Consider the following 26,212-nt stretch of genomic DNA (forward strand, 5'->3'; position numbering starts at 1 on the left):
CTTGGCTCACACTTTCCCTCACACAGACCTAGTTCTCTCTTCTCTTTTGGGGCCACACCCATGTGAACCATATTCTCCCCCCCTTCTTCCCCCACCCCGTGGTTATGAGCTTCAAGTTTTCCTCATTCTTTGGGAGTCAAGCCTGTATTTTTGGAGCAACTAGGACCAGGAGACTGCACTGAAATACAAACAATCCCATCAGTCATCGCTAAGCTTTAAGGAGGTCAGTGATCAATGAATTGCAAGTGGCAGTTGGCACACATTTAACTTGTTCCCCCCTTGCATGTGGTTTTTGTTTGTTTGTTTGGGGGAGGGGGCGGTTTAAATCTGACGATGCTCAGGACTCTGAGCTCAGGAATCACTCCTGGCGCGCTGGGGTGGAGGGAGGGGGAGGCGGGGACCATACGGGATGCCAGGGAGGGGTCGAACCGGGTTGGCTGCGTGCAAGGCAAACGCCCAACCCGCTGTACTATCACTCCACCCCACATGTGGCTTTTAGGCATAAAAAAAAAAATAACCCGTCTTTTATATTTAATCGTAGGGGACAGCATCGGTGGCACAAGAACTGGTGTCCATCTGGGTGTGTTGCTTTTTTTTTTCTACTATGGGCGTGCCTTTTTTTTTTTTTTACAACATGCAACTTCACTGCTTGGGGTTACGCTGCACTAATTTTCTAATGCCCTGAGCTTCGTGACAGATCTGGGAAAACACGCTATCGCTGCGTTTGAAGTTGGACCTTGCCCGCACGAAGCACCGAAGTGAGAACGGTGAACTGAAAAGGTCTCGTAAAAAACATCCTGGAGCCGGACCAAGTCCGCGACTGAAGGAGCCTGTGCGTGTGTATGTGTGTGTTAAAAAAAAAAATTACGGAAACAACTGAACCAGTTTCTCCCCGATTCTCTTTATTGCACTCTTTTATGACATTAATGCAGTTTCCCAAGAAACTCGGGAAGCGTTTGTACCCGGGGACCGCGCTGCCGCCGGTGCTGCCCGGGCCAGCGCGTTTCCGCCGCCTGTGTCGCGGCGCGGTGCAGGCCACGCAGCACGCTGGCGCTCGGCGGCGCCGGGGAAGCGACACGAAATGCAAAGGTCACCGGGCCAAGCCAGCCCTCCGCGGCTCGCCCCGACTTCTCCCTCCCGGGAGGAAGGGACCGACCCCGAGTTTGCCAAGTTTGCAGACCGGCTGGGCTGAGCGGCGGGCGCGCGGGGGGATGGGGTGGCGTGTGTGGGTGTGGGTGTGGGGTGGGGGCAGTCCCCACCGCCTCCCCCCCCTCCCCGCTCCGGGGGCAGGCCGGGCCCGTGGGAAGTTTGCTTTGGGGGTGGGGTGGGCGGCAGCGTCCTCCGGCCTGCCAACTGCAAAGTCTGGCGTGGCCGGGGGACGTTTCCCTACCCCGCCCCCGCCCCTCGGTCAGCCGGCCAGGAGGTGGACCCGGCGCCCTGGGGCACAAAGAAAGAGCGCGCTGCAAACAGGATGTCGAATGACCTTGGAAACTCGGGACCCTTCTCGGGTGGAAGTCCTCCCCTCCGCCCTCCCCTCTGCCCTCCGAGTGCACCCCGCGCGCCCAGCTCCTGCGGGCCCTCCCCGCCCACCCCCCTCCCCACCCCCGCGCTGCCTTTTTTTTTTTTTTTGGCGTTTTCTTTAAGAGACTTGGCCGCGCCGGGCCCAGCAGGGGCCGCGGGGGCCCGGCCCAGCCCTGCCCGCCGCGCCCGGGCCCGCCCTTCCCGCCCGCCCGCCCGGCCGGCCCCCGCCCCCCGCCCCGGCGCGCCCGGCTGTGTGTTTTGGAAGCGGCGCGGCGGGCCGCGGCCCGGTGACGCCCGGAGGGGGCAGCGCCGCCCTTCCTTCCCCCCCGGCTGGGGCGGAGGGCGCGGGCGGGGCGGCGCGCACGCCCAGCCCCACGGGCCTCGCCAGCGCCTCGCGGGACAGGTCGGGCCGGCGGGGCGGCGCCCGGCTCCGGGGAATAATGAGTGTCTGTCAGGCCGGCCCCGGTGCCGGGCGGGGCGCGCGGGGGCGGCGCGGGAGGCGGGGGCGGCGGGGGAAGGGCGCAGGGCGGGGTGCGTGTTTGCGCCAGTGACTCGGCCCGACCCCTCCGGCGGCTGCCTCCACCCAAGTGGGTGGGGACCCGCCCAGCCCGGGCGGCCGCCGCGGCTCCCTCTCCCCTCCCTGACCCTCCCACCCCGGGTCCCAGCCTCTACTTACCCCGCCAGCCCCGGGAGGCTTCGCAGAGCGCGAGCGGCGCCGGCGTCATGTGACTGCCCGGAGTTAGTGCCAGGAGCCAGAGGGGAGCCAGGAGCCGCGCCGGGCCCCGCGGAGCCGGAGCGCGAGGGAGCGCCCGCCCGAGCCGCCGCCGCCGCCGCTGACACCGCGGCCTGCAGCGCCCAGCCCGCGCCCCCGGAGTAAGTCCCCTCGCCCGCGCCCCTCCGCCGCGCGCCCGCGCCCCCGCCCCGGCGGCCGTCCTGCTCTCCCTTTGCGAACGCGGGGTGCGTGTGTGTGGTGCTGGCGTGTGTGTGTGTGTGTGCGGGGGGGGGGGTTGGGTGCGCAGGGGATGAGTTGGGGTGCAGCACGGGGGCTCGGGGGTCGCCGTGCGGGATTGGGAAAGTGCAACAGCTCCTCGCGGCGGGGTGGGGGGCGCAGAGGGGGGCGGGGGGAGGGCAGGAGGTGCTCGCCCCCCACACCCCCCGAGGTTCAGCGGCTGGAAAAGTGTGGGGTTCGGGGAAGCACTGTACGGATCCGGGGTGCGGGGTGGGGGCGGGGACGCGAGGCCGGCGGCGCCCCCCCCCTCACACCGCGACCCCAGCCAGGCTGCAGGCGGGGGCTCACCTGTGTGGTCCCCCGGCCTCCGCCCGCCCGCCCGCCCGCGATTCCCTCCAAAGCCCCAGAAATCTCTGGTGCTCTCCGCGTGTGGCAAACGTTGTTTGGAGAAAAGGTAGCGCGGAGGCCGCGCGCTCCAGCTCCTCCCCCTTGCAGGCCCCCCAGCTCCCCGCCCTCCTCGCCCGCGCCCCCCGGCCGCCCCCCTCGGACGGGGCGCGCAGCCGCTCACCCGCCGCCGCCGCCGCCGCCGCCGCCGGAGCAAACTTGGAGCAGCTCCTCTCTCCCCGGCCCTCTTGGGAAGAAACACTCGGGGCGCAGGGGGCTGGAGGCCACATCCCATTGTCGGCCCTGGAAGCCCGGGAGCTGGCCTGGCCGGGGCGATTGCATCGTCGGGGGCAGCAGGAGAGCGCGGGCCGGGTCGCAGGGCCCTCCCCGGGGCACCGAGAGAACCTGCCGCAGTGTCTGGATTGCAGCGTGGCTGGGAGGCGGAGAGCGCCCTAGGCGATGCTTGCAGCGTTAGGGACCGGAGCCGGATGGGGACCGAGGGGCAGATCCCGCACCCTGGGGACGGACTTACCTAACATTTCCAGAGTGGCTTTCTTGGAGATGGCAGATAATGCCAGGAACTACCCTGTTCCTTTGGCAGATAACAGAAGAACGCCGTTTCCCCCACCCGCCTTTGACTCTTTCAGTGTGCAATAATCCCCGATGAACCTGTATTGAATGAGGCTTGTCTTGGGAAAAAAAAAAAGTCAGGCTAAGCGGAAATTGAACATAATGCTCACCTGCTTGTATATCTCTAAAAATAAACACTTTACACTGGATTTTTTTTTTTTTTACCAACTCGATGTGGGTTGTGTTTTTTGTTGTTGTTGGTGGTGGTGGTGGTGTTTTTTTTTTTTTTTTTTGGTTAGTATCGTCCGAGGCACTCTAAATAGATTGATTTTTATTCTCAGGAATCTGGGATATGAGGAAAATATAAAGTAGTATTGTGATTCATTTAGGTTTAGGATCTTAACTATGAAGCAAGATCAAGTGGTGAGTAAGACAGTTGCTCGTTACAGGGTTTTCCACAGAGCAATTTTGTGCTGTCCTTTTCTGAGTGTTTTTATCTTTAAGGAGCATTTTTATGAGGGAAATCCATCGGGATGATAATCTGCCTAACCCAAGGGAAGACTTGCTTTTGGGGAGGTGGGGACCAATGATTGCAGGCGTATCTTCCCAATTTTGCAAGTTAGTGGTATTTTTAAAATTTTTTCTTAAAGAGTGGACAAATGAGTTATGCTCCATGGCTTCCAGCATGGAGCATATTCCTTGACAGGCTGTTAACAGAAACCTGAAATGAGATGTCTGATTAATTTAAAATCCTTAGAGAAACTGATATATCAATTTCTACAGTTCACTGGGGTTGACTGCAGATGCCGCATTAGAAGAAGAAAAAAACCTAATGTATGACTGATGAGCTCAAGGGAGATAGTCTTAAGAACACTGGGTTTACATGAAGAATGTAAGTGTAAATATCCTAATGTGAGAATAACAAAAGTAACTACTTGGACCACAGAAACTTGTCAGCTACAAAACATAGCAACATAGCTTTGGAGAAAGCTATTGTTTTTCTGCTTGTTTTTTTTTTTCCACCAGTGCAAATTTCTAAATTAAAACCCAGTCTTCTGGTTGCTATGGGCACGGTGATGCTTCCCCCCCCTCCAAATCTGTAGTTATTTCTGCACAATTTTTAAAATATCTGATGATGGATACCTGAGTTAGACAATCCTGACTAACAAAATAAAGAGCAATGTGGGGAATGTACAAAGAATTCCATACATAAAGGTATAAGAAAACATTTTAGGATAACTTGTATTCTACAGATGGTATTGCAATTTTGGAATAAATGAAATGAGTGTCAGGAAGACTAATGCATTCTCCAAAGGTGCATTTCTGCAGATGTGCAACTGTGTGCAACTGCTCATAACCAAGCAGTTGGGAAAAAAAAAAAAAAGTCAACATCAGAAGTGACTAGACATCCAGGACTGTGTGTGTAGAATTTAGTTGTGTGACAGGGGGATGTTGAAAATTGGTTCATTTTGGGGATGAGGTGGAATTTGCCAAGAATTCTGAAGAGCAGTCCTCTAACCTTCATTTTCACTCCTGATACTCTGAGGCTGAATAGTAATCATTAGCCCCAGCCCAGAATTTGATGATGGTTAGAGACCAGCTTTGGGGGTGGTGGGTGGGGGGTGTCAGAGAGAGACAAAAGGAATGAGAGAGGGAAGCTGGTGTTCATTAGGAAGGGCTCAGCTGCTCGAATATGATAAAATCCCATGTTCACTTAAGATGTTTACTGTATGTGGAAGCTCCTATTTGTAAATAGGGCAGATCCCCTGTTTGAAAGCTGGTGTTATTATTCACACCCATAGAACAAACACCTCCACCCCCCTGTTGTTGTCTTAAAAAACTCCAGCTGCTCATGAATATAGGGTCAGGGAGGGCCGCCTAAATGTTTCTCTGTGCTTTCTCTCCAGCTCAGCCAGCAGGGCTGTTTCCTGTTCTTTGTTTCAAGGCTGGGGTTTGCGTCATACATTCCAAGTGGCATATGTGTGCTCTTTCCTGTTGCAGGCTGTTTGCTGGTAGATCAGTAGCCCAGACCAGGCCGTGGTCCCTGCCCCTACGCGCTTGTCCTCCACCCAGGGGGAGTGATCATGTCTCTACACACTTAGGATTGCCTAAGATGTCAGGGGTATGTCATAACGAGAAGTCAGTTAACCTTTTTACATGCACCCTTTGCTCCAGTGTGGGGATATGGGTGAATAAATACTTTTGCCTTTGGATAATTGTTCACTTGCCAAAGGGTGATATATATATATTTTTTTCAGGAAGGTGGGTGCCTGTTGGCCAGAGCAGAGGTGGGAGATTTGGGGTCGCGCCTGTTGGAGGGCAGGTGGGTATTCACTCGGGGATAGGCATTTGGCCCTGCAGCTGTCAGCGCCACGGCAGGAGCCCCACCTTCCAGTGCTGTGGAGGTAGCATTACCCGAATGCTCTGCACCCCACCCTCGAGCCTCCTTCCCATTTTACACGGCGGGAGTGGCCGCGAGGATGGGGAAGGAGCAAGCTTGGCAGCCCAGCTGACTTAAATCTCGCTTGTGTTTTTAAGGAAGATATCTTCAGAAAAACTATTGAAGCCAAGCGTAGGATATATTGGGGGAAAATCCCAGGATTATTTCCTAAGACAAAGATTTAAATATTAGGACAATTTGTTTTTGTTTTCCTTTTTTTTTTTTTAAACTGGATTCTGTACCTAATTTCCAAACTTAAGAATGAAAGCACTGCAGACCAGTTCATTTCATGAGACCTTGGGAATTTTTAAGTCTTTAGGCTTTTAAAACAGAAGAATGCTCTGCTTATTATTTTACAGTAAGTACTTAGAAATCACATTTTTTTTAAATATTTCATAGACTATGGGTCAATGAGGTTTTTGAGAATCTCCCCACCCCTTGGTTCTTCAAGAACTTAAGTTTTAAAGAATTGGTTGGATAAGAAAACATGGCACTTTTTTTTTTAACTTTGTGATTTTCTTTACAATCTAATGGCATTGTCTCTGTTCTCAAATGAAATTAAAAGAATTGCTGAGGCAGCAAATGAGGTCCGGTCCTTCCAAAAATTGATAATTCCCTGGTTTTAACTTCACTTCCCACCACATTCTTTATGGATAAAAGGGAAGTAGACATTATGACATTAAGAAAAACACTAGGATCAAATGTCGGCTGCAGATTCTTAAAAAAAGAAGGCGTTTGGGATAGTTTCCATCATATTTTTCCCCTTTAGAGAAAGCAAACTGGAATGTCAAGTTCGCTTGCACCTGGGGCTTGAAGCTAAAATGCATTAGTAATCTAAATGAAGCCGCTTTTTTTTTTTTCAACAAATAACCCAACCAATATTTGGCTCCCCCCACTCCCTGCACCCCAAATTACCGTTTCCTCCTGTGTGCGGGAAGAGGAAGAGAGGTGGTTAATAGAGAGACTGGGAGTTGCCCATAAGAAAAAAAAATTTCCAGACTTTTAAAGGCTGTGTTGAACAATTGGGGAAATTATACCAGCTGATAGTTACTAGAATTACAAAAAAAAGATAAAAATGATGGGTTTATCTCTTTACCCTGCAAAAATCATTCCTAATTCATTTCCACTTTCCCATTAGGTGCTTTGCTTCTTTAATATTGCAGAGAAAAAACACACTTTCTAAAAAATGAACAGCTTTCTTAGGTGATCTTTCTCTCTCCCCATCCCCCCCTTAGGTGCTGTGTTTTAGAGAAACACTAACCAGAAATAAATAGGCAGCTTCATTTTTGAAGTATGGGGCCATTCCATTATTCTGGAACTGGGGCTTCATTTCTCACGGGTTGTAACTTAAAACAGTCCTTGGAACCATGAAACGGTTGCTCACTGGGTTGCTGGTGGGGATGGCTGGTCCAAACTCATCACTGAGGGAGCTGGAGAAGGACTGGGAATGGTTTTCGTTGCATTTTCAAGTCTGATGTGTGTGTCCCTTTTCTGAGACTGGTTTCTCATCTAAAACAGTCGTGCAGAGCTCGAGACAGGAAGCCAGACAGCAGTCTGCCCTGATAAGGGCGAGTATTGTCTAGGGGGGGTAGCCTGCCTCCCCCCCTCGGTGCTCCTTCCCTGAAATGCAGGAGCCATAAAACGGGCATAGACAGTCATTTGTGACCCAGAACTCCCACTTCCTTTCCTGAAGAGTGAGAAATTGTGTGTCTACAGTTCCCTGCAACATTGTTGGTGTATATATTACTGGTATAGTTTGTGTCCAGGTAGGAGGGTCTGTAATCAAGTTCCTGGTGCTGACACATTACCAACCCCTTCTCATGAATAGGGGAACTGCAGGGGACAGCATGTGGCCAGCTGAGTGGCCCTTCAGCACCTGGGTTCCGTGGCTGCCAGGGCTTGCTCAGAACCCCCTTCCAGAAGGTCCCCATAAGGGTGGGGCGGCTGCAGGAGAAAGGGCCCCATCTCTGAGCGACCAGGAGGGGGGTGACCAGGGAGGACCTTCAGCTACTCTGCACCCAGCACCCAAGTGGCTACTGGGTTTCCATGCCCGCTACCAACCCTGGAGAGTGGCCTGTGACTGCAGCTGGGTCTCCCCCGCTTGCTATCCCCAGTGCCCCTCCCAGGCTCCTCTCTGAAGTGCTCTCTCCTCTCTTTGCACTTTACACCCTCTGCCGTCCCAAGCCATGCCCCCCCCCCCCCCGCCCCAAAGCTGCTTGCACACGCCAGGTTGTCCAGCCCTCTGTTGCGTTCTAAGTCTGCCCCCCCCCCCCCGGCTCTGAGGCCCCCAAGCTTGCTCGTTCTTCTTAGCATGGTCCGTTCTGATGCGACCTTGCCCTTCATTTCAACCGAGCAGGTAAGCCGAGTCTCGGGGGGCTGTCCATTCATTCATTCATTCCTCTCCCAAGTATGGATGGAGTGTCCACTCATTAGCTCTAATCTCGAATCACGTGCGCTCATTATTCTCGGCCTGGCCAGCCGAGGGCCGCCCTGAGCCATCTAACCCAAGGTGGCATTTGCAAATCTTAATTGCCCACTGGAGCATACCCACAGAACTGCCTCTCACATGGGGACCTGGGGTGGGGGGGGAGAGGCACGACGGGGGGTAGGTTCCTTCTCAGCTCCCACAGTTTCCTACAGGGAGTGCGGGTGGCCACGGCCGGAGACAAGGACGCTGGAGGGTGGACTCAGAGTCCAGATTCCAGAGCAGAGCAGGAAGAGCCCCGGGCCAGCGGGCACACCCAGACACTTTGGCCTTGGCAGCAGGCCACTGAATTTGGAGGATTTTCGTACCTCCGTTTCTGACAGCAGGGGCCAAGGACCTGGCCTTTCCGTCGTTGCAGTGGCTCTTAGGGTTTTCGTGCTGCTCTCGGGGGGCAGTCAGGGTTTTCCTCTGTGGTTTTATGGACCAGTTGCAGGTGCCGGGGCCGGGGAGAAGAATGGCCACACCCGGGCCCCTCGGAAGGTGTCTTTTGATCTCGGGTCCAAGCCTGAGTACACAGTTGAGAGATGGGCCGGGCCGGGACCAGCCCTGTGCTAAGGTGCCCTGCTGGTGTGCCCGAGCACCCCTCCCCCCGTTGGCCTTGTTCCCACAAACGTGCTCCCGCTCTTAGCCTTTGGGGCTGGTCCAAGGCCACCTGTCTCGAAGACACACGGCTGTAGGCAGCTGCCTGGTGCTCGGGGGGCCGTGGCTCTCGCCCCGCCGGGGAAGGCAGGGTGGAAGGTCGCCAAGCAGCAAGTGACCCCCCAGATCAGGGGTGTCTGAGCACGGGGGGGGAGGGGCGATGAGCAGGGAGCATGCATTTCCAAGGCCCCAAAGACACAGCCAGGCAGAACAGAATGCACACACAGACGGCCCTCGCGCCCTTGCCCCTGTCTTGGAGAATGAGGCTCCGCACCACTCAGGACGTTGCTTCCAGTACCAGGATCAGGGCAGACTGCTGAGGCCCTGACTCCATTAGGAAGGTCTCCAGGTGGGTGATCATGTCCTTGAAAACAACACCCAGAAGATCACTGGAGAATCCCAATGTGTTCAGAGCAGTAACTTTCTTATTATTTATTTATTTTTTTCCCCCGCACTTCGGTTTAGCAGGTAGGTTCCTTAGAGCCGGGCTGCCCAGCCCCCGTCCTGGTTATGGTGATTCCCGGTGCCTTTTGAAGGCCGGACTCTCCTTTCTTTTCTGGGCCAAGTGCTCCGAGCACCCGATCGTGTGTCTGGCCTTCTTGGGAGAGTGTTGGGGACCCCACCTAGAAGGTCTGGGGCAGGCGTGGCCTGCAGGTGGGAGCCCGCTCAGCACGCTGGCCAGTAGGTGAGGGCCTCGGCAGGCGGCCAGGGCAGGGCAGTCAGCTGCAGGCCGAGTGGGGAGGGCCTTGAGCTGCTTTGAAGAATTAGGAGGATTTAGATAAGCCGGAAGGGGCCGGGGCATTCCACCCCGGTTGCCCAGCATCAGGGCCAAATATGAACAAAGGCGTGGGGGTGGGGGCGTGGGGGACCAGGCAGCCGCCCCGAGGGTTCTTGTTGGAGCAGGGGGACAGCTGGGGAAGGAGGGGGTGCCCAGCTCGAGCCCTGAAACGCCCCCCACACCAGTCCTGGGGGCCCCCTGGGAGGATCCTCTGTCAACTTGGGAAAAGTTTGCTAAATGAAGGGGGCTTGGGATCAGGATGGGTGTGAGGGGCCTAGGAGATGGGGGGGTGGAGGATAACACCTTACCCCAAGAACACCCTGTTGGCCCCGTAGGAGGCATGGAAAGAGGAGTTGGTCAGGGAGGCTTCAAAGGTACCTCCAAGTTTCCATGGAAGACGGCCAGAAAAAGAGGCGTTGGTGGGGGGAGGAGGGCACCCCAGGATCCAAGGGACACTTGGAGTTAATTCTACTCACAGTGTACCCCAAGCCCCGTGCTGCTGTCTGTCTGTCTGCTTGAAGGGAGCAGGCAGTCGGGAGCGCCTGAGGACGCGGTGGGGGGGTGTTGGGGGGGGCTGTGAGATTGGCTTCTTGTGGGCGACCAGGCTCTGCAGCCCCAGAATTACCAGGGCCCCACGGTTCTCTGGGCTGGTTATTTTGAAGATTTCCACCATCCCTGCTCAGGCCGGAATTTCCAGGAACTGGCTGCCTCCCGGAGCCAGCGGCCCCTCCCTGCCTCCCACTCCCTGGGTGGGGCCCGCTGGGTGGAGGCCCCAAGGGCGGAGTGGGGTGGGCCTCCGCGCGATAGGGCCCGTGTGGGGTGGAGGCCTCACGCAGCCCGGCTGCATGTGATTATATAACGCCTCGCCCTGGAGCGCGGGTGGGAGGTGAGGTTCCAAAGAGGGCGTTGTGCCCAGCCCTAGGTGGCATCGAACTCTTGCTCGCCTGAAGGGGTCTTGGCTGGCCAGTCCCCCGCCCACCCCCCCAACCCCCCCCACCCCCCCAACCCCCCCCCCCCACCACCACCACCTCAATCCCTGCTTCTCTGGGCCTCCCGCGCTATGAGCTCTGGAGGGATTTTGCTGGGTTGTTACCTTTGCACCTGTCCTTATTTACATGCAAAATCAATTGCTTCACTTGGTCTTTTCCGAAGTACAGGGTGTGGGCAGAATCTTATCTGAAGCCGTGTCCTGTTTGGACAAGTTGGACTCGCCTTGGCAGCCCTCCATAGGGTGGAGCAGATGGGTGGAGGCGGGGAAGTAAAATTGGGTGGCTTGTTAGCAGAGAGAGGAGAGAGGGCGGATTGTTTGCTCACCGGATCATTATATTTAATCTGAAACTAAATAATTAACTTCTTTCCCATTTACAAAACTTTTTTTTGGGGGGGGTGCAAAATGACTCCTTTATGAGGGGCAAAGATTTAGAAGTCCTCCGGCAGAATGCTTCCCTCCGGGGCCAACCCCAGGCGGCGGCTGTAGGTGGGAGTCAAGTGCTAGGAACGCAGGACGCATCTCCAGGTAGGTCCTGCGCCTGCCCCTTCCGGAACCTCCGGCTGAACCATCAGTTCCCGTCTGTGGCCGGGTCCCGCGAGTGTATTTCTGGCCTGGGCGATAGCCATTAAATAATCTGTGCCCTGGAAGACGTTGGGTCTGGAAGCCCAGAAAGCAAACTTCTGTGGGAACGGAAGCTTGGGACTCAGGGATGCAGCGCTTTCTACCACCTGGTCCTGCACCTGGCCAGGAGCTACACATGCTTGACTCCCCCACCTAGGTAAACTCGGGGGAAAGATGCCGGCCTCATCCTTTTCAAATCACCTATTGGTTTGGTGGCACTTTTTTTTTCTCTCCCTTACACCTGTTTGCGATCCACCAGGGAAACAGATTTGTCTGTGAGGGTCAGGCTGGGTTTGGCGGAGGGTTAACGCCTCGTTCCTTGGAGGACCTGTGGAAAGAAGTCTGCGGAAGAAGGAAGTCTGCAGAGCGGTGATTCAAAGGGAGATGAGGGAAGAGAGAAGGACCGAGGCAGATCCCCGCCGCTGCAGGCCCGGGGAAGCGTTTCCGATAACATGGTTCTCTGCCCACCTTCTCTTCTCCCTTGGGCTTCGAAAGAAGGGCCCCTGCGGTAGAAGGTGGTTTCTGTAATAAAACGTGGCCCCAGCTTCGGGACAAGCTACTTCCAAAGGAGGTTCGGTAACATAACCTCCGGGAGTGTGTATTTCTGAGCTGGCAGCTCCTTTGTACCCTCAGTTGGCAGGTGGGCCCCGAGGACTGTGTATTGGGGGGAGGGCGGGAAGACAGTGTTGTAGCTGATTCACCAAGCTTTTTAATACAGGATCACGCGGTTGTGCTTTTTGGCAAGAATCTGACATTCGAGAAGTCAGAAGTTTAAGTGGTGAGAGGTTGAAGGGAAACCTGCTTCCTTTTGGAGGCAAGCTCGGTGGTACTGACCTTTTCCAGCCAAACACCACGTTTGGGCAGGGGAGGGGAAGAACATTTGCTCCGTCCATGGAAAATTATTCTGGCAGTGATAATGTTCCTATAGTTTTGCTTCGAGGCACCTCGTTAACGCAGGAGATATTTTAAGACCCGTGTTGCCCCTATTTTCTGAAACAGATTTTGTTTCCCAAGTTGCGTACATGCCTTTTTTTTTTTTAATTTTTCCAGGGTAGGGGGGAACATGCAGTGTAGCTGTGAATCTGTTCGTGATGGGAAAGTAGTTGACAGGGAGAGTAGCATCATGTTTAGGGCAACCTTGTCCCTGCGATACCCACATAAAATGGTTAACAGAGTTCCTGAGGGTAGTTAAAACCCATTGACAGGTCTGAGGACCCTGGTGAGGACTGACGCGGCAGCCGCTGAGGCTCTAATACCTGTCTTAGTGCACCACCTACTGGTGGCACTTAAGATTGCTGGCAGTGTTGTGCAATCGATTTTCTGCAGCATTTGTGATTTCTTGAGCATTCTTTTTAAATGATGGTACTATCCCCAGAGCCCTGAGCTGAGTGTGCATAACAAAAGCCACTAAGTTTAGAGACCCTGATTTTTCCAGTGTTTACTTCCCAGCAATGTGGAAGACACATTGGAAATGCTGCACTCATCTGATTCTGCCCAAACCCCGAGGCAGCCAAGTGCCGATGGCAGACTCAGCCCCATCAGGCACTTGAGTGTGAACATGGTTTTCTGCAGCCTCATGAGCAGAGAGCCCCAATATGTCTTATATGTGTTTGCGTCTCTTCCTAAATTTGATGATTTTCTAGTGTGGGCTTTTCTATCTTGTTTTGAAGTTTTTATTATACATTTGATCGCTTACATATTAGCACACAGATGTGCACCCCATTGTGTGTGTCCCGGGAAGCTTTGTTAACAGCTGGGAGGTGCTGTTTTCTCTGCATGTTCTTCTGCATCTCTCATTCCCTATCCTGTGACTAGCACTAATCAGTCATTTGAGAAGCTCTCAGTTTGCTCGTGTCATGCTGTTAGACCTGCATTCGGATGGGCCCTGAGTTTGATTCTGTTCAAAGGAACACCAGGGTTTACAGTATTTCAGTGAAAATAAATCAGGTTTTATTTTGGCTCCTTTATATCAATTTCCTCCCATCCCACCCTGGGGATCACACATTTTGCAAGGCATTCACTTCCTTAAATTTAATAAACGACATTAAGAGGACTGCACAAGGGTGAGAAGGTGATTTTAATCATGTCTTAAACCTGTGTTTCATTGCTGAGTTCAGATTCAGAAGTCTTGCCACGGGCATTAGAGAACGTTGCCCACGAAATGGTAGGCCAAAGAGCCCGTGACCAGTGGTCATCCCTTGGGGCTGCCCGCCCTGGTTTGTCTAGGGCACAGTGGGAGGTGAGAGGGTTAAGCTGTGGGGGTGCGGATTAGGGGGGAGATCTGGGCCAAGAGAAGGTTCCAGAAGGAAGGACCATGATCCCGGTGGAGAATGGCACGCATCGCCCTAAGCTATGCGGGTGTGTGTTGATACAGAGGATATGCTCATTGATAAGACAGAATGATTTCGGAGGTCAAAGTTGGGGTTTAAGACCTACTTGACTTTCCTGCAACTGTGTACGAAAGGCTTCAGTAGGAAACAGGCCAGGGAGGTGTCATCTGTATTTCACACAGGAAGTGGAGGTTCTCGCCACACCTGCCCCATTGAGAGTGCTTGCGTTTCACGTCGAGTTGGTTCCCGCAGGAGAGGGTCTTCTGCTAAGGACCAGCGCCAGGCAAAGGGCTCAAGGGAGCCAGGGAGTTGGAGGCTAAGGTAGCCATCCCTCACGATCTCACCTCTTTTGTTCGTGAGATCAGACTCATGCCGCCATCCAGAGCCCCGTGTCGCCCTGCACAGCTGCCGGGCTGGGAACTGGTTAATAATAGATCCCAGATACAAAAGGGGTTTTCATCCTTCTTATGAAATCATCCATTTTTCACTGGCTGTTGGGGTTTGTTTTTGCTGGGATACTGGGGGGTGTTTGGGGGGGGTGGGCAGAGGGGGGCGGTGGTGATAACCGTTGGTTGGAGCAGCCCGGTATCAGAGGCTGTTTCCAGATGATAATACGCCCTGTTGTGGAAGGGCATAGAACGTTGGAAGTTGGGACCTTCTGAGGAGTTCGTGGTAGTGTTAACGTGTTGCCATGACACCCAGGACATGCATTCTCCCATTGAGCAGTGGAAGTGCAAGCACGCCGCGGTGGCACTCGGGTTGTTGCGTGTTAACATCAGGCACAAGTCAGGCCACGGGCTGGCTGTCACCACAGTGGGGTCTGGGCAGTCGGTGACTGAGAAGCAGCACGCTGGGCAGCTCTTCCAGGTGGCACTCCATCGGGCGTTTGTCCGCCTTCCTGCCCAGCCCATGTGATCTGCCAGGACCTTGCCTTTCTCCAAACGGTTGAAGCTGGAAACCCCTTTTGGACGAGAGGGAACCTAATGTGGGTGGTGAAATAGCTGAGGAGGGTCTGGGCTGCGTTTCGGGATCGGAGCAGTAACCCTCAGCTGGGTCCCGAGAGGAAGCCCGAGGTTTGGTGAAGATGGGTATTGGAAGGGCGTGAGGGCGATCCACAGAAGGAACGGAAAGGAAAGCTGGAGCAAACTAGAGAAGAGAACGGGGCCCGGTCAGGATAAAGAAAGGTTGCCTTTCCGTGAGTCCGAAGATCGCTTAATGAGAAATTGGAACACAGATAAGTCTGCCTATATAAAAAGTACTTAAAGAGCAGTGAATGGAGTGTGGGGGTATTGGTGGTTTAAGACCAGGATAGGCATTGCTTGAAGAAGAAATGTAAATAGTAGGACAGGAGAGAGAGAACAGAGGTTAAGGCGCCTGGTTTCATGTAGCTGCAGTGGTTCGATCCCCGAGCACAGAGCTGGGGTAAGTAGTCCTCAAGTATCACTGGGTGTTGGCCGCAAACACCCCCCCCCCCAATGTAATGGAAACGGAGATGGGAAGATGTATCAAAACTGTGTCAGTTGGAAATGAAGCTAATTGGGCAAGTTGATGCCATCAGAGAGTCCCAGTTACTTTTTCTTTCTTTTCCTCCCTTTAATTAATTTTCTTTGGGGCCACACCAAGCAGTGCTCAGGCCTTACCCCTGGCTCTGTGCAACAGTAATACTCACTGCTAGTAGGAGGGTCAGGAAACAGGTGCTTTATTGATGGAAGTAAATAGAGCGTCTTTGCTGGATGTTAGGTCATGCTTTAAAGCACATGTATGTTTTCACCCAATAACTTCCCTTCAAAAAACTGATCTGACAAGCTGTGCGGGGCAGTAGAACCACTAAAGATGGGCTCTGTGTGTACGAGTGAGAATCTGTTTATTTTGGCTTTTTGGATCCCACCCAGCAATGCTCAGGGATTACTCCTGGCTCAGCCCTCAAGGATTATGCCTGGTGGTGATCAAGAGACCATATGGGATATGATATAGTGATAGAAGGATAGAAGGAAACAATAGAAGGATCGAACCCGGGTCAGCCGCGTGCAAGGCAAAATTCTCACTCTTGGGGCCCTACCCGCATTGGCCCCAAGAGTGAGAATTTAGAAGCCACAGAAACGCCCTCCAAAAAGGGGTGATACAATGCACAATCCATTGACACAGGGGCCCTTGGAATCTACTGAGAGGGAGCTCGGATGACTGGGGAAAGAAGCAGTAACTCAGTAAAACATCAGGTGCCATTTGGTGCTCAGAGGTGCTGCCTTTGGTGGTACAAGGCATATGTGAGTCTCTCTGGATTACAAACACTCAGCTGCTGGGATTCCATCTGGAAAAAAGTTTGGAAAAATAAAATACAGCAGTGGTTGCTTCTGGGTACTTCTTTGCGCTGGTCTTTTACTGACTTCCCAGAACAAATACACAGGGAGGAAAAGTCCCACATAAGGACACTCCTGTTGGGTTGTATAGCAAGCTCCCGCAAGCTCGCGTCTCAGAAGGGATGGTACAGATGGTCCCAGCAGCGGCGGCTGGGAGTGTCTGGGTTTGAGTTAGCAACACATGTTGGGACTCGTCTGCTTGGGACCGTGGGATCTGGCTTGAATGAACCCAAGCTGGCACCTTTCATAGGGAAGGGGAAGAAATTCCCACCGGAAAGGCGCGTTGGAATTTAGATGTCACTTGGTTTTGTTTTCCAGGTCCAAACCCAGAGCACCCTAGAAGAGCGTGACTGAAAGAATGCTCATGTTTGACCCGGTGCCTGTCAAACAAGAGGCCATGGACCCCGTCACGGTGGTGAGTTTCCCCGACCTTGAACGCCTCTTCCTGTCCATGCCCCGGGGGGAGGTGCGCGCCTCTCGCCCCTTCACACTTGGAGGGGAACTTTTCTTGGAGCTCCTGACAGTCCCGGGACACCTCGGGACTCTGCACGCCTGTCTCAGGGGGATCCCTGCTTCCTTCGGCTCAAAGATCCTGCCAGCCCCAGCCCAGAACACGGGCCATGGGCAGACCTGGTCATCACAGAGACCAGTCTACAGAAGCGCCTCTGTTTTTTGTTAGCTTCAGCTCTTAAGTTTATTTATTACTTTTGGTACCAACATATTTGGCCAGACTGGGTTGGGTTTATTATTATTATTATTATTATTATTATTATTATTATTATTTTAATTAACATGCATTTGGGGATATGGTGGGGGCGGGGGGTTAGAAACCTGGGCCTGGTGTTTATTCCGGTTGCAAAGCTGTTTTTAAACATCCAAGGCAAGACGTCCACGTCAGGGACACGATGCCTTAGAGGTGCCTTTCACGCCCCATCACCATGCCAGATGTGGGTGTTTAGAAATGTTGGTGCACCCGCCAGGAGTGATTCCTGAACACAGAACCAGGAGTAACCCCTGAGTGTCACCAGGTGTGACTCAAAAACCAGAAAGAAAAAAAAAATGGTGCAGGTTTGTTTTTTGTTTTGGTTTGGGTTTGGTGGCCACACCCGATGGTGCTCAGCTCAGGGGTCACTCCTGTCTCTGTGCTCAGGAATCACTCCTGGCAGTGCCCAGGTGGACCATAGGAAATGCTAGGGCTTGAACATGGGTAGGCTGTGTGCAGGGCGGTGCCCTGCCGCTGTACTGTTTCTCCGGCCTCCGGCTGTTTGTTTTTAATTCTGGAGGGAAGCTATTCTGGTGTCTCTCTCGAAAAGCTGCTTGTAAAGCCAAAACCTGGGGGCCATGGATGTGGCTCAGTGGCATATGCATGCCTCATGTGTAGCAGGCCTGGGCTCTAGCCCCTCTTCTCCCAAGCCCCAAGGAAAACACAAAACCTGGAAAATAAGCACTACGCAGTCCTTTGACTTGTGAAATCATAATAGTTCAAAGATGGCAGGAAGAGGCCAGAACGATTGAGGTAGCACAAGGTGGGTAAAACACTGGTCTTGCATATGACCAGCCCCGGTTTGACCCCCAGCACCACATCGGGTCACATGAGCACCACCAGGAGTGACCCCGTAGTGCCGAGCCCGGAGTAAGCTCTGAGGACACTGGGTGTGCCCTCCAAGTTTATGCTAAGAATGAAATAATGAAAGGGTCTGCTCGGGACCAGTGGCCGCAGCATGACTGAGGACAGACTAGGGAAGAACTTGGCAGCAAGGGTGGATTCTGACTTCCTGGGTCCCTGGCTGAGGAGAGTCTTCTCATTGTCTTCTCAGCCCGCCTCCGACTCTGGGGGGTGATTTGAGGCCTGGGTTCAGGTACTTGTAGGTACCACAGTGGCTCTATGGCGATGGGGCTCAGGAAGGTTTGGACTTCAGGGTGTGGGCGAGAAACTGGGAAAGAGGAAGACACCGGCCAGCTCGACGACTGTCTTGGCCTTTATCTTCGTGGGCTTGGAAAATCCCGGGGAGAAAAGCTTGGCGTGAGTTGTGTATCCAAAAGTTAGTAATGACACGCATGCAAAAGGAGATGCATCTTCTGCAGGGGCTGCCAGACGCTCCTGCCCAAAATGTTTTTGCTGGACCTGGTGGGGGTTCTCTGAGGCCCAAGGATCCAAGTTGCCGTGGATGCTCTTGGAGAAGCCAGTGAATTATTTCCCCCCACCATGGAAAGTTCAGCCACCGAGGCTTGTAGGAAATAACATTTACATTCTCGCGTGATCGGCGGGTAACTTGAGTGTCTAAAGATGATGAGAACGGAGCCGTAATAAGACTTTTATTAATCAAAAGACTCATTTGATGTTCTCGTCTTATTCATGCTGTTGTCATATTCATCACCCCTTTCCCCCATGTTGGAGGTAGATTAAGGTATCAAATTTCCTCATTAATTATACCCTTGAAATATGAATAGGCTTTTAGTAGCGGAAGATATGATTAATTGTATAAGTGATGCAGAACCATCCATGATGCGTTTTATTATGCGGTATACTTCTAATGCTTTTAATCAAGCGTGAAAATACGGCTCAAGAGCCTAATTTCAGGCAAAAATGAAGAGCCACACTGCTAAGTTAGTATGATATAATTAAGTGCAAAGAAATGCACTTCACTGAACAAAAAATAATAATAATGAAAGGAAATAAAATGAGTTTTGGGGCGAGGGAGAGCGCTCAGTGGACTGGGCACATTTGGGCCCGAAGGAGGCCTGGTTTCACTCTGAGCACCACCTGGCAGTGACGCCTGAGCCCAGTCAGGCATGTCCCCAGAACACACAACACATTCAAGTAATACTTCCCTTACAGTGCTGTAACGTGTGTAGGTACATGCCGTTAAAATATACAGAAGTATTTTTTTGCACTGAATAGTCTTTTTGTTCTGATTTTAAAATTTATTCTAATGCTTCCAGAATGGAATGAGATCTTTTCACCCAAAGTTGGTGACGGTCTTACATTGAAGGATTTTCCTCCCCTTTCCCCCAGTAAAATCCTAGTTAGCAAGGGTGAACTATTCGGAGAGGAATATGTTTTGTAGAACATTAAAAGCTTTTGTTCTACTCTTGAATCTTCAGATTTCATCTCTCCTGCCTTCGTTGTTGGTATGTATGAAGCTTGATTTATTACTCATTTCTCCCTTTCTTATTTAAGTCAGCATTCTAAATATGAAGGCAACATAGGACATTTGCAAAGATTTTTTTTTAATGCCACATAGGAATAAAATTATTTTACAGTGACTTATCCGCCCTCTCAAATCCTTTTTTTTGGGGGGGGGTGTCACACCCCTCGATGCACAGGGGTTAACTCTGGCTCTACACCCTGTCAGGAATTACTCCTGGCAGTGCTCAGGGGACCACGTGGGATGCTGGGAATCAAACCCGGGTCGGCAAGGCAAACGCCCTACCCTCTGTGCTATTGCTCCAGCCCCACAAATCCTTTTTCCTTGACTGTGCCAGGGATCGAGCTCAGGGCCTCTCCTCAAGGCGTGTGCACTGCCGCTGGGCCACAGCCCCGTGGTGTTTTCCTGCAGCTTAGAGAAAGGGAGAAAATGCTCTGTCCTTCTCTCTCATCAAAATATGGGCCTCCAGGCTGTTCTCTGCCGACCTGTGTGCTTCCAGGCCAGTGACAGGGCTCTCGGCTGGGGGTCGTGTCCAGACGGGAGGAGCTGCGGGGGGCCTCGCCCTGCCCGGCTGACTGCGCCTCAGCACTTGCCCTTCCTTGCTGTGTCCTGCGCCTCCTGGGCTTTTAGGGGGTTTCTAGATTGTCTTTTTTTTTTTTTCCCCATTTGTAAATTGGAGATTGTAAAATGTGAGATAGTGCCTATAAAAGGATACCCAAAGGTGTGTGTTTTATCAATGCTCTCACAAAGAAGGTTAAAAATGAAAGAATTTGATTCAAGAAGCAAATTTAATTCTTTTTTTTTTTTTAATATAAGAAAACTTCTGGGCCACATCTGGTGGCGTTTGATTGAACCCAGGTCAGATGCACGCAAAGCAAGCCCCTTAGGTGCTGTACTATCTCTCCAGCCACTGTAAGAAAGTTATTTTTCCCTACTATTCTTCCTCCCAGAAGGGTATTTCTCCACCCTCTTCCCACATTTTTAAATCTTTTTGGTTTTTGTTGGGCCACACCGTCAGTGTCACGGCTTACTCCTGGCTCTCTGCCCGGGGATAGGGAGGGCTATCCTGAGAGGGCTTGGGGCCATATTCTCTGCTTAGCATCTATCGGGGTCAGTTGCATGAAAGGCCAGTGCCTGAGCTGAGCCTCTGGACTTTCTCTCCAGTTTTGCTCTTGTCTGTTGGCGCGGTGAAAATTTCCATCTCACAGCCTGACAGACTGCCCGGTCCTCTGAGAGTTGTTCCACGGTTTGATGAGCCAGTCGGGAAGCTTTGGGAGCACGCCTGCACAGAGGGACATGCTCTGGGCCTTGGCCAGTGGTGGGCATGAGTACACCCGCCCTCCTGCCCTCAGAACCCAACGTGGGGAGGGGGAGGGGAGAGTCCTTTGTGGCTTGTCCCGGGACTCACTCTTTTCCCCATGTTCACGAGCGGCCCCATAGATGGGTGCTGGGTCCCAGCACAGCCTCCACGTAGGAGACGCACCTAGATAATGACCCAGACAGTTTCCCAGGAAGGACCATGGAAATCCTCATTTGAGAATTAGAGGATTATTCCATAGCACGGGAAGCTTTAGAACTGGGAACATGCCCTCCCATCCATGTACTTGATTACTTACACCCTTAGTTTTTGATTTGGGTTTGAAGTTACACTTGGCACTGCTCGAGGCTTACTCCCGGCTCTGCACTCAGGGATCACTTCCGGTGGGGCTCAGGTGCCCAGATGGGGTGCCAGGGATTGAACCCTGGTTGGCTGCATGCAAGGCAAGTGTCCTGCCCACTGAGCGCTCTCTGTGCCCACCCCACCTCCGCCCCTAAGAATCTTACTGTTAGTAATTTTTATTACTTAATTTGAATAAAGCTACCACCTCACGCACCCCGTGTCACTACCCAGACATGGGCTAGATTTCCAGGGTTTTAAAGATAGCTTCAGAGGTTCTCCCATGCCTAGAGCCCCATGGACACTCACCCCACGTGGACCTGGAGCACAGAGGGCGGACCTCAGTGGAAATCCCTGTCCAAACCCCTGCTTCCCCTTTTACTTAGTTATGGCCACTGCTGGGGTCGGGGTGCGGGCTCTGGGGTGAGGAGTGAGTGAGCTTGAGCTACTTCAGTACTTCAGGTCATCTGGGTGGGATCCCTTGGCTAGGTTGTGAGTCAGTGTTACCACAGAATCATAAACGCAGAGGATTTTAGAGCTGGAGACAAGGCCCACTGTTGCTTCTCCCGTTCACCTCAAAGCATCCAAATCCAAGTTATTTTCTGCCTGCAGACTTGACGTGTTATCATGAAAGCATTCAGTTTCCCTAAAATGCCTACAATTAAAAAAAAATGCTTAGGTTGAGTGTTTTGATTGTTTAGAGCCTTCTGCATCAAAGGTTTTGTTACTGTTTTGAGTTAAGGTAGAGGTAATCTTAGGTGAGTTCCACAGCTGAGGGCAATACCAGGATGCCGTTGCAGTGATAGGTTTAAGCCTAACATACGAGTTCAGGTATCCTGATTTTGTGAGAAAGGTCCCCTTGCCCTGCAGGATGTACAGGGCAGTGGGGGGTATGCAGGGGTGTCGTACCCAGGGTGTTGAGGACTTAATCCTGGCTCTGCTCAGGGGTCACCACTGGTGGTCTCGGGTGAAGTGTAGTGCGGGTCAGTCGCCTTAACTACTCTACCAGCTCCAGAGAAAGGCATGTGAAGATACTTCTGGTCACTTCTTTAGATTCGGGGGAAGGGACTGGAGGAATATAGTACAGTGGGTAGAGTGTTTGCCGTCCACGCTGCTGGCCTGGTTTTGATCTCGACATCCCATATCATCCACCAGGCAACATTAGGAGCGATCCCAGCGTGCAAAACCAGGAGTAAATCCTGAGCACGGCTGGTTGTGGCCCAAAAACTGACGTTGGAGGTGGGGAGAAACGATTCAGGGGAGACCTGGGCCTCAGCTTGGGCGCACACCAGACCTTCTTGAGTCCCACTGCGTCCTCCAGTTCTGCGTCATCCTCAGATTTGGGGACTGGGTCATCTTCTGCGGCTTCAGCCCCGGGGTGAATCAGACAGAGGGACCGACTGTAGCCAAGGACCTGTCGGCCCCGAGAGGGGCAGCTGGTGGGTGTGTCGGGAAACCTGCTTCTCGGGTTTGCTGGGGTGTGCCTCTGCCCGCCTGCACTGCTGGGCCTCTAGCTGGGCCCATTCAGCCGTGGAAGCTCGCACCGTGTGCTGTTGCTCTGTGTCGGATGTGGCAGATTGTGCACATGTACATGCCCCGCTGCCGAAACGAGAGCCTGAAAGTTTGGAAGGAGAAGCAGGAGAGCAGCACTGTGTTAGCTGCCCCGGCCTGCCGAGGGGCCCCATGCCGGCGTCTGGGATCCTACTGGGCCTGGTTTTAGAACCTCACAGTGTTGCTGGGTGCTGCCTCAGCCTCCGGCTTGCCCCCTGAGAATCTTTCCACTTAGAATTAAGTGAGGTTTTCCCACCCTCCAGTATGGGTGACACCGTCGCCATCATTTTTGTGTTTTATTAGACCAGCTCCATCCATAATAAGGACCTTTCTCTAAATTGCTACCAGCAGCCCACGTCGTTGAAAAGTTAAGACATTTTCTTTTTTTTTGGGGGGGGGGTTTGGGTCACACCCAGCGATGCACAGGGGTTACTCCTGGCTCATGCACTCAGGAATCACTCCTGCAAATGCTCAGGGGGGCATATGGGATGCTGGGAATCGAACCTGGGTCAGCCACGTGCAAGGCAACCGACCTACCCGCTGTGCTATTGCTCCAGCCCCAAGACATTTTCATCTTAACTTAGGTTAGAAGCAGATGCGTTGACTGGACCCTTCACCCGTGTCTTTTCTTTTTTCTCTTTTCGCCTCCCGCTAGTCCTATCCATCAAATTACATGGAGTCCATGAAGCCCAACAAGTACGGGGTCATTTACTCCACCCCGCTGTCCGACAAGTTCTTCCAGACGCCGGAGGGCCTGGCGCACGGCATGCAGATGGAGCCGGTGGACCTGACGGTGAACAAGCGGAGCTCGCCCCCGTCGGCCGGCAGCTCGCCGTCCTCGCTCAAGTTCCAGACGTCGCACCGGAGAGCCTCGCCGGGCCTGAGCATGCCTTCCTCCAGCCCCCCCATGAAAAAGTACTCGCCCCCGCCCCCCGGAGTGCAGCCCTTCGGGGTGCCGCTGTCTATGCCTCCGGTGATGGCCGCAGCGCTCTCTCGGCATGGAATCCGAAGCCCGGGAATCCTGCCGGTCATCCAGCCCGTGGTGGTCCAGCCTGTCCCCTTCATGTACACCAGCCACCTCCAGCAGCCGCTCATGGTCTCCTTGTCGGAGGAGATGGAGAATTCCAACAGCAGCATGCAGGGTGAGCCTCGCGCCTCTCTCCTGTCTGGGTGGGGGCAGAGGAAACAGCCGAGGGCGCAGGGGGAGGAGACACGGGAAGGGGGGGAGGTACTGCTGCTTTTCCTTTTCTTTTCTATTTATTTATTTATTGGCTTGATGAGTCATACCTGTGATGCTCAGGGGCTACTCCTGGTTCCGCACTCAGGCCTCACTCCTGGCGGTGCTCAGGGCGTCATGTGGGATGCCAACGGGGCTCTTCTCAAGGAAGGACGGGAGGGCCAGGAAGACAGCATAGGAAGAATCCCAACCTGGGGCACTGCTGGGGGCTCCTGGGTGCCCACAGCACTGTAGAGGGGACGCAGGTCCTGGGGCCCAGACACTGAACCAGCCGGCACAGTTGGGCTTTGAACCAGCCAGCCCAACTGGGAGTGGTGCCGAGGGCCCCGAGCACAGCTTGGGAGGTGCCCACACCCCACAAATTGTTTTCTCTGCGTCTTTGGTGTTCGAGGCCCCTCCGGGCCGGCCCAGCAGGCTGGGGAGTGAATCAGGTCTTCTGTGTGCAAAGCGTCTGCCGCAGCCCTGTCAGCCTCCAGCCTTTACTTAAGAAAGGAGAGGACAGAGAGTGTGAGGAGCGAGAGTGCTTGTCTTGCACCTGGTTCCCTGAGCCCCACCAAGGGTGATCCCTGAGCACTGCTGGGTGTACCCTCTTTTCCTCCCCCCACGGCCAAAAACCAAAACAAAAATACTGTATTCATCAAAAAAATCTTTTCCTTTTTATTTTTTTTTTTTAATGTTGATAGTGGAAGAACTGCCAGGAATCCAACCGTCTTCCTGCTTTTCTTTCCATCCTAATTGTCAGCTACCAAAGAATATGAATCTTGACTTTAACGTATCCATTGTGGTTCCATGTATATTAAATAAAGGGCATTTAACCCACAGGTTGTTTTTTTTATTTGTTTGTTTTAATCTCGGTGCTCACAGCTACTGTTAAGTTGTCTTGTCTGCTGACTGATTCTAAGCAGAAGACTTTGGGGCTAAAAGGAGATAACCAAAACCCAGAAATAATCAAGTCTGGTTCCAGTGTCTTAAAAAGTCCAGGTCCTTTGTTCTCTGCTTGCTGGGAAAAATAGCATTCAGGAAAAGTGAGAGCACCCTAAAGGCGTTACCAAAGGCTACACAGAATCTGTGTTGATAGACTGAAATTGGTCATTTGGACATAGAGTAAACTTTTTTTTTTTTTAATTTTAGTACCTGTCATTGAATCATATGAGAAGCCCATATTACAGAAAAAAATTAAAATAGAACCTGGACTCGAACCACAGAGGACAGACTACTATCCTGAAGATATGTCACCCCCTCTAATGGACTCAGTGTCACCTCCACGAGCGTTGTTGCAAGAGTAAGTGCTTTGGGGCTTCCTGGCATTCGTACAGCTGGGTGTCTTGGGACAGGCAGATGCATAGACGTCCAACGTGCAAATCGCCGAGATCACCTTGTAGCTTGCGGCAGCCACTGGGCAAGACGGCATGTCGCCACAAAAGCAGAGCATCCCATTGCCTGAACAGTCTGATGCCTAACTGCAGTCACATCAAGTTTGGGGTGAATTCAGTTGCTGTTCCTCTCACCCTATCACATACTGTAATTTTTTCCCCCTTCCTTCTAGGCTATATATTCATAGTTTGCCCCTAATCTTAATTCCAGCGTAACTTGAGTTTGGTCTTCCACATATTCCAGTTGAAGTTGTATTAATGAGAACTTTTCCCATGGACACACCTAGTCCTTCACACTCTAACAGAGTAGTGTGTGGGGCAGGAGAGACAGTGCAGTGGGGTATCCCTGGCACTGAAGGTGGCCCCCTGTGTGGCTCCAAAGCAAAACACACCAAAAAACTCTGCGTTCAAACTGTCATCCAGAAGTAGTTTACAATGTATTGATTAGCATCCAAGTAACAGAATGATGGCTTTAGCTCTAGGGCAACTTAATGTAGCACATATTGGTTAAATAATGCCATTTATGGGATTTGCTGTCATAGATGAACCTTTACTTGTACCAATGCTGGTGGCCATCTTGGTGGCAGCTGAGTTGACCTTTGGATTCCAACTCTGTTCTCACCTAACGTATGAACTTGGGATAATCAGTGAATCTTGCTACCTCCATTGCTTCTGGGTTTTTGTTTTGTTTTGTTTTTTATTTTTTATAGTGATTATTCTTTCATGTTGTGTTTGTCTTTGGTTCTGGTGCTTTTAGCATTGAATTTGTCCCTACTTTCCTAGTACAAAGACAATAACTATAGTCTCGTTAAGGTTCCTCCCATCAGCTTTTTCGGTTCCATCTTTTCTCCTACCTTTAAACATTCTGCCCACCTTTCATTTATTTTCTCCAGTCCCTCTTCCTGACACCCCAATGAATTCTTTCATTTAAGAGAAACCGTTTGCTGTAATTTCAAATATAGTCTAGCTGCATCCACATTCCATCCAAGTAGGTAGAGATTGTTAATGAGTTCGAGTATTGATTGCCTGTTGTACCAAATCACAGTGAACTGGGGGGAGACGAGGAGGTCTCCTAGACCAGGGAGAAAAACAAGTATCACACAGGTACATCCTCTGGGAGAGAATGTGTCCCACATTGCTTTACATTATTATCTTCCACAGTCACTAGCCACCCCCATCT

At 52.5% G+C, this 26,212-nt stretch overlaps 1 protein-coding gene and 1 long non-coding RNA gene across 6 annotated transcripts in view; one reads left to right on the forward strand and one right to left on the reverse strand.

Annotated features, from left to right (window-relative positions):
* The window catches only part of LOC129405108 (uncharacterized), a 42,984-nt gene extending 39,347 nt beyond the window's left edge, over nt 1-3,637 (reverse strand). For 4 of the 5 annotated variants that reach the window (XR_008630326.1, XR_008630327.1, XR_008630324.1 and 1 more), the window contains exon 1: nt 2,198-2,337. This is a non-coding gene — a long non-coding RNA (uncharacterized LOC129405108). Of the gene's footprint in view, nt 1-2,197; nt 2,338-3,386 lie in introns of those variants that run through there. The other variant, XR_008630328.1, reaches the window with a different exon arrangement.
* Nucleotides 1,931-26,212, forward strand: part of KLF3 (KLF transcription factor 3) — a 33,362-nt gene continuing 9,080 nt past the window's right edge. Inside the window, exons 1-4 of the mRNA XM_055140500.1 lie at nt 1,931-2,394; nt 16,384-16,480; nt 23,078-23,564; nt 24,791-24,941. Coding sequence (XP_054996475.1) covers nt 16,424-16,480; nt 23,078-23,564; nt 24,791-24,941 — 695 coding nt within the window. The 5' untranslated portion in view covers nt 1,931-2,394; nt 16,384-16,423. The remainder of the gene's footprint in view (nt 2,395-16,383; nt 16,481-23,077; nt 23,565-24,790; nt 24,942-26,212) is intronic.

The sequence above is a fragment of the Sorex araneus genome, chromosome 5, assembly GCF_027595985.1.
Source record: "Sorex araneus isolate mSorAra2 chromosome 5, mSorAra2.pri, whole genome shotgun sequence".
NCBI lineage: Eukaryota > Metazoa > Chordata > Mammalia > Eulipotyphla > Soricidae > Sorex > Sorex araneus.